The sequence below is a fragment of the Poromitra crassiceps genome, assembly GCF_964638095.1.
Source record: "Poromitra crassiceps genome assembly, chromosome: 14".
In the NCBI taxonomy this organism is placed as follows: Eukaryota; Metazoa; Chordata; class Actinopteri; order Beryciformes; family Melamphaidae; genus Poromitra; species Poromitra crassiceps.
Window position 1 is genome coordinate 14541085 of NC_139633.1, and position 7500 is coordinate 14548584.

At 41.7% G+C, this 7500-nt stretch overlaps 1 protein-coding gene across 1 annotated transcript in view; it reads right to left on the minus strand.

Annotated features, from left to right (window-relative positions):
• hk1 (hexokinase 1) overlaps positions 1-7500 on the minus strand; it is a 28455-nt gene that overhangs the window by 15226 nt on the left and 5729 nt on the right. Inside the window, exon 2 of the mRNA XM_083651119.1 lies at positions 2666-2828. Coding sequence (XP_083507245.1) covers positions 2666-2828 — 163 coding nt within the window. The remainder of the gene's footprint in view (positions 1-2665; positions 2829-7500) is intronic.

The following is a 7500-nucleotide window of genomic DNA, read 5'->3' on the forward strand; positions in this document are numbered from 1 at the left end:
TGTTCAAGAGCCTATCAGAGATCATGTTTCATTTTCAATTTGAGTCAAGGTGGAAACAGGGGGGGGGGGGGGGGTCTGATCAGATTAATTTAGTCGGATTCATAAAGCACCTACACTGTAACAGAGAACATGGAGGTGAAACAACACCATGTTTTCCATTTATTTAAACTGACACTTTTGCTCATGCAATTAAGATGTGTGAAAAAAATAATGATTGTGATTAAAAACGGTTTTTCCAATATACATCATCACTGTATCGTCAAATATAAGTGCACTAGTGCCCAGTTTGTGGTCTCTGTCAGCTTGTCAAATACCCTCACTCTTCTTGCCAGGTAGGAGCACTTCAGCTTGTAGGTCAAGAAAAATGTGAATTTTCTAAGAGCAAAATTGTGGTTTCAGAAAGAAAGGATTGAATGTTGTACTGTTTGGTGAAGCACCCTTCAGCCTAAGTGCTGCATCATATTGTTTCTGGGTAAAGGTTAATGTGTAGATCTGTATAATATCATATTATTATGTTTCTGTGCCACCGCAGTGTCTGCAGAACAGAATACAAGGTCAGGAAGATTGAGTTCAGTTGGTGCAGGCTGACTGATACTGCTATCAGTAAGGAGGAATGTAAATACTGTACTGAGAGAGAGAAGAGACGAGTGGAGGATACTCTCTACAGCAGGGACTAGAGTTCTCAACGGCCCTGAAAATTCAAACCCAAATTGACCCTACTAAATGTAAGCCCGAGCCCAACCTAGCCCGACCAATTAGCATAAAATGTCGGCCCGAACCCGGCTCGTCGGGCTTGGGAGAACTCTAGCAGGGACTTCACAATCATGATTTCAAACATTGTCAAAAAAACACACCAAATTGGAATGCAATGCATAGCTAATGAGCCTTGAGACTAATGTAGTATCTCCAATTTGTAATCAAGACTGTCACTCTCGTTCTGTGCGTGAAACGTTAATTTAATTATTGTGTTATATTTGAATCCTTGGTAGGCAATATGGCATGCTTTTGATTTGAGGGGTCTTTTTTGATTAAAATTATGACTTTAGGCTGCTAAAGCCAGAAAAGAGGAGAATGAGATCTACATAACCATGGAGGCTACAGGTACTGATTTGTTTTTCTTAAACAACCCCCCCAAAAATAAATAAATAAAACAAACAAACAAACAAACAAACAAACAAACAAACAAACAAACAAATAAATAAATACATCAATAAATAAATACATACATACATACCGTACATACATACATACATACATACACATACATACATACATACATACATACATAGGCTACATACATACATACATACATACATACATAAATAAATAAATAAATAAATAAATAAATAAATAAATAAATAAATAAATAAATAAATAAAATAAAGGTTAAGGATATGTCAGTGTAAATCAGTATCGGGTACCACCATGGCTGTATTCATGTGTGTGTGTGTGTGTGTGTGTGTGTGTGTGTGTGTGTGTGTGTGTGTGTGTGTGTGTGTGTGTGTGTGGGACAAAGTCTTATCAAATGGGGGTCCGTGGCCTAATTTGTGTCAGTTTAGGGGTCCTTGATGTGAAACAGTTTGAGAAACACTGGCCTACAGTATGTACAACATAGGAACACAATTATGGACTGACATTCAGCAAAGGCAAGAATAAATGAATGAAATCTGGATTAGATCGCACAGAGAGAGAGTAGAGACTAGAGAGCCACAGAAAATGAGGAGGAGAGAGAGGGGATGACGTGCAGCACGGATCATGAACCGGATTGAAATCCATAATATCATGAGTATGCATCACCGCATCTGCCTTTTGATTATGGCTGAGATATTGTGAGTAAGGGATCGGGGATGCTAGATAAGCACTTGAGAAAGTCAGCATCATGCTTTTTGTCAATAAACTGTCCTGTGCATAACAACATAGTATCAATATGAGTATGTTCTATATTTTATATCCTGCTTCTGCTACTAATCTAATCTCAAATGAATGAATGAACCTTCTCTGTTCTGTTTCTCTGGTTCACAATACACTCTCCTGGCAACTTTGTGACACTTACATAACTGAATATGATATTGCCTCAGTGTAAAGACAAAGGCCTATTTTCTATCGTGACTGTAACCAAACCCGAGGGATATGTGTCGTCACACTGTATCTAACTTTCATTGTTTCCATTGCGAAATAGCCTCCAGTCTCCACTGTGTCCGTAACTTTATCTTTTGGGTGAAATAGAGGCAGACCAGCTAAAACCAAGAAAAAGCCAAGCAAACTGAAAAGAACATGATACAGATTTGGCCTCATTTGCAAAATAATTCATCCAGTCATTCCAGGAGATAATCTTCTCTTTATAGCTAGTAGCACTTAACCTGACGCTGCCAGATGGGGGCAGTATAGTTTTCACAATAGGACACGTGTTGTGAAAACAATACCAGCCCCCATCTGGCAGCGTAGCACTGAGTTTAGACCTGCCTGCCCCCATGTGCACAATCAACTGTCCTGCTGAAGGGTCATTGACCCTGCACTCAGACCTCACTCAGTGTTGACAAATCCTTCATTCACACTCAGATGTCACCATAAAATTGCCCACCGCTGGGCTAATCCAGGCAGGGCTAGGGTTAGGTAAGGGTTTTGGTTTAGGTTTAGGGTTTGGGTTAGCGGTAGGCCTACTAACCGGAGCCATCAGGGATCGAACGCACAAACGTTGGCAGCATCTTCAGCATGGCCCGGGGGTTTGTGTCCCGGCCCAGTCCGCTGGACAGCTCCCTGCGGAACCGCTGCATGATGTCCTTCAACGTCTCATCAGAGAAGCGCATGGAGTACAGGTACTTATCGATCTGAAATACAATAAGAATACAGCAAATAAGAAGAAGAATAGGAGGATCAATATTTGGCCATCTTCAATCAAAACAGTCATCAATCTGTAACCACTGAAACAGTATTATTAATATGCATCTGCACAACCCTACCGGTGGTTCTCATTCTTGTCCATCTATAACAAGAGCATCACTTAAGGCAGGCATGTCCAAAGTCCGGCCCTGGGGCCAATTGCGGCCCGCGGACAGATTTTAAGTGGCCCTCGGCTTGTCTCTCAAAATATACTATATGTGGCCCTCCACACAGTATTGGTTCATCAAGCAAGTTCAATTTGCTTTTTTTTCCCCTTCACCTAACGATGACATCACTATCATACAGTTTGTACAGGAACCAAGTAGGAACAGCACATGCAGAACTAATGTGTTCAGACGGTAAACAAAGTACAATTGTATGTGATTTATTTTTATTTGTATAACCCCATATGATGCCCCCCCCCCCCAGCATTTTCACATTATATAATCTGGCCCCCATTCAAAAAAGTTTGGACACCCCTGACTTATGGTAATTATCAGTGTGAAACATGTCTTCAGTAGTGTGTAATTGGCAAGTGGGGGGTGACAGAGATGATTGAAAACCTGTAGCCCATAGAGAGAGAGAGAGAGAGAGAGAGAGAGAGAGAGAGAGAGAGAGAGAGAGAGAGAGAGAGACATACACACACACACACACACACACACACACACACACACACGGCCAGCAATAAACAGTTGTAAAACTCCAACTCATTGGCCAATTGTTGTACGTGGCGAGTGTAAATACCTGCTAACAGCCTTCATTCTCATTTCACCGGATAGCACAGGATATGACCGACTTCTCAAGCTGTCAATGTTCTCAGTCTTTCTCAAGAAATTTCACTGAATTGACTGAATATGAAACTGAACTGACCTCAGATAGAGGAACCAGACAAGCAGACAGATAGACAGTGATTCCCACTCATGCTGCCATGAGTTACATTTTCGGAAGCAACATCTGTTATGTATAAAACAAACACCAGTCAGAGCTACACCCACAGCATTAACTGTGAGACACAGAAGAGAGAGAGCAGGAAGTACATGGCGTATCACACTCCCTCAGTAACATTCTGTACTGTTATAAAGGTAATAGTCGTATTATGGGTACAACAGTGATGAAGCTAGATATGAGATCTGTCAAGAAAGAAAGCTCACAAGTAGCTCCCTGGTTACCATGGTTACCACGAGGGTACGCAAAGCACCGTAGCCAATCCCATACTTGATAAAGCACAGCTAACCGTGCAGTATTGAGATGATCGGCACGGCTGGAGTGTATCTTTGAGCGGTCAGATTGCCGCACTGAAAGTGCCTCCTTGTGTAAATGATCATAGACACAAACAGCCTCAATTGTCTTGACCTTTAAGAAACAGAGACTGTTAAATCCCCTGTTGCTTCACAGTGTGTGATGAAGGAAGATTTATGATCGAAGAGTACATGACACATCAAGAGCAGGATATATTACTCACACTAGTTTGTGTGTGGCAGTGACCAGTTTATGAGAAAAGAGTACGTATCAGAGCAGGATATTATGCACATACACATAGCCTAGTCATGTTAGTTTCCTCTTTCATCATGACGTGCACTGTAAAACACAGAGGGAGCGCAGTTGAACAGGATTAAGCCTTCTAGTTGAACCGGAGTCAAATTCCTTGTATGTGTAGGCTACATACTTGGCCAATAAAGCCGATTCTGATTTGTCATATTCCAATCCCAGCCAGCAGACATTTCTTTGAAATTTGTATCTGAATTATGATTATTTCCTTATTCCAAAGTGTGCGATCTGCTTACACAATATAGAAATGGGGTTATTCACAAATGTTTCACTTCCAAAACAGCCAGTTGGGCTTTGGTCAGCAACAGCAAACCCCTTCCTTGTACAGTCACACTGGCATTGCCCTGAACCAGGAAAACACTGAACCAGGCTAAACAGGAAATACAGTTATGTGTGACTTGTAGAACAGGAAGTACCAACATTCCAATGTGACATCTCTTAGTATGAATAATACAAGTACATTGTCACGCGGGGCAATAACTGAATTCACTGCACGCGCACCCGCACACATACACATACACACACACACACACACACACACACACACACACACACACACACACACACACACACACACACACACACACACACACACACACACACACACACACACACACACACACACACACACACACACACACACACACACACACACACAGGTGTTTAAACTAGTTTGAGTGTTGCCATGTATACTACCTTACCTACTGTAGGTCCTAGACCTACTGACCAGTGGGCATTGGCAGCTGGATTTGGTCCAGGCAAAAGAGGGTTTGAGCATTCAATCATACTGTATGTTATGTTATGTTAGGGTGGAGGGTCACTTATTGAAAAATAATAACCACACGTTGCAAAAGTTGAGTAGGCCTACGTCTGGTGTAGGCCTACAGTTGAGAACCAGTCCCTGCATTAACAGCTCTGTGGGAGTGTTACATTCCCTATATTCCCTCTAAATGTCCTGTCTCACCCTGCGCTGGAAGCTCATTAACACATATGCTTAATTGCCTTACGGGAAGCCAGGCTGAGTAATGTCTCGCCTTACGACACGCGCTCTTTAAATGATGACAGACCTGTCCTGTCCTGTCCCTGACACTCAGTGTGGCCCCTGGGTCAATTTCCAACTTATTTATTTTTATTGTTCACAAGGTGGATGTTAGGTTAGGCCACCCAAATCTGTGTTTTTATTTTACTGTACATCCCAGAACATGGCGCTAATGGCGTTAGCATTGTCCATCCACATACTGTTTAACGTTAGCATTTGAGCTAACGCTATTGTAACAAACTATATCCAGGATGCACATTGCACATGCAACATTACTAATCTGATTAATATGACATTATATGGGTGATGTACCCCATCAAATTGCTGTAGCGGGCTGTTTTAAAGCTAGAGCAAAGTTTCTGGTGTCACCTGAATGGAAGAATGACTAGATTTGAATATGAAAAATATAAATGTTGGAATAATAAACTTTGATTACCAGTCCTTTTCATCAAATTAGTAGCTATAATTGGGAGTGATGGTGTTACAGTAGGCCACTGGTGGAAGTGCACGGTCACAATCTGGCCCTCTGGTAGCAAAGATTTTTGTGTGTGGCCCTCTCTATCATCAAAGTTGCCCATCCCTGCTATAGAGTATGGTGGTGTGGTGCGAGGTTTGAAGGGACATTTTCTCTGCAGTAACATGCTGCTGCATGCGTCTGTCCCATCCCTCCCTACTGACGTCACTGCTCGCACTCTCCAACAACTGTTGGTTTTATTAGACCATAAACAAACACACACACACACACACACACACACACACTCTTCTCCTTCTCTCTCGCCACATACAAATTCTCTCACACACACGCAAACACATGCACAAACACACACACACACACACACACACACACACACACACACACACACACACACACACACACACACACACACACACACACACACACACACACACACACACAATTCCTTATCATCTGTGTTCTAATCTGTTTCCTCACTCAGCTGATAAACTAAATGTATATCAGAATAGATATGTATATATATTTATACTATAGCACTACCCAGCAGACCAGGGTCAAATAGGATATGCAAATATTTCTTCACAGTTTGTCACATGGTTGCAGTAGTGGATGAATAGAGTTGCCACATAGGACAATACAGCGCGCCACACAAAGGAAAAGCATTTGAAAGTCAACTTAAGTGTTTTCTTTGTGACCGACGAAGACGTGACCTTCTGTGATTTGTCCTGATACGTGCCGCACCCCTCTAGTCAGGAAGCAAGCAGGTTACAGTCATACAAACTCCCAAAACTATTTCTGTACAAAATTCTCTGTGACCCAGGTCAACTAACCCGCCTGGGGAAATGTGAGGTATTATTGTGTAAGACTTGCACCACAAAAATCTGCACTTTCCTTATAACATGTAGAAATAAGCAAATATGAACAATATTTTGGTGATGATCGCAAAGTAAAAAAGAAAGCAACATTGTGTAGCCTACATTACTGTGCAGACACATTCTCACCTTGCTTTAAATGACATCCTGTTAGTAAAGGAAATGGTCTTTTTTCAGTGAACCTACAGTCTATTTTACCTATCCTATTCACCAGATTTTAGGATTGACTCACACACTTTCAGAGTACTGTGTTTCCGTTGGGTTTACTATGCTATTCTTGCTGTTAAAATAGGGTAGAAATGAAATGAGGCATAGCGTTTTTAGAGACAGAAATGAGAGATTTAATGATGAACACCATTATCTCGAAGAATCAAGAACACGTTTAAGTATGAATGCGCTCGTTGCCAGCTTAAACAAAGTTTATTCTTATTCAAATAGATTGGCGAGGTGTGCTCGTAATGAGCTGTAGCCTAATTAAATATGGAAAGAGGAATCCTCCACATCTCTCCATATCCAACCAAAACACTTGTGTTGGCCCCAGGCCGAGCTCCCACAGCACGAACTAAATTAGCTTCAGTGTTTCATGACTCAGCACTTTGCAGCTAGAAAGGATGCCTCAGCACTTTACAGCAGGCCACCATCTCCATACACCATCTCATACAGCACAGATAAATACCTCTGCTCTA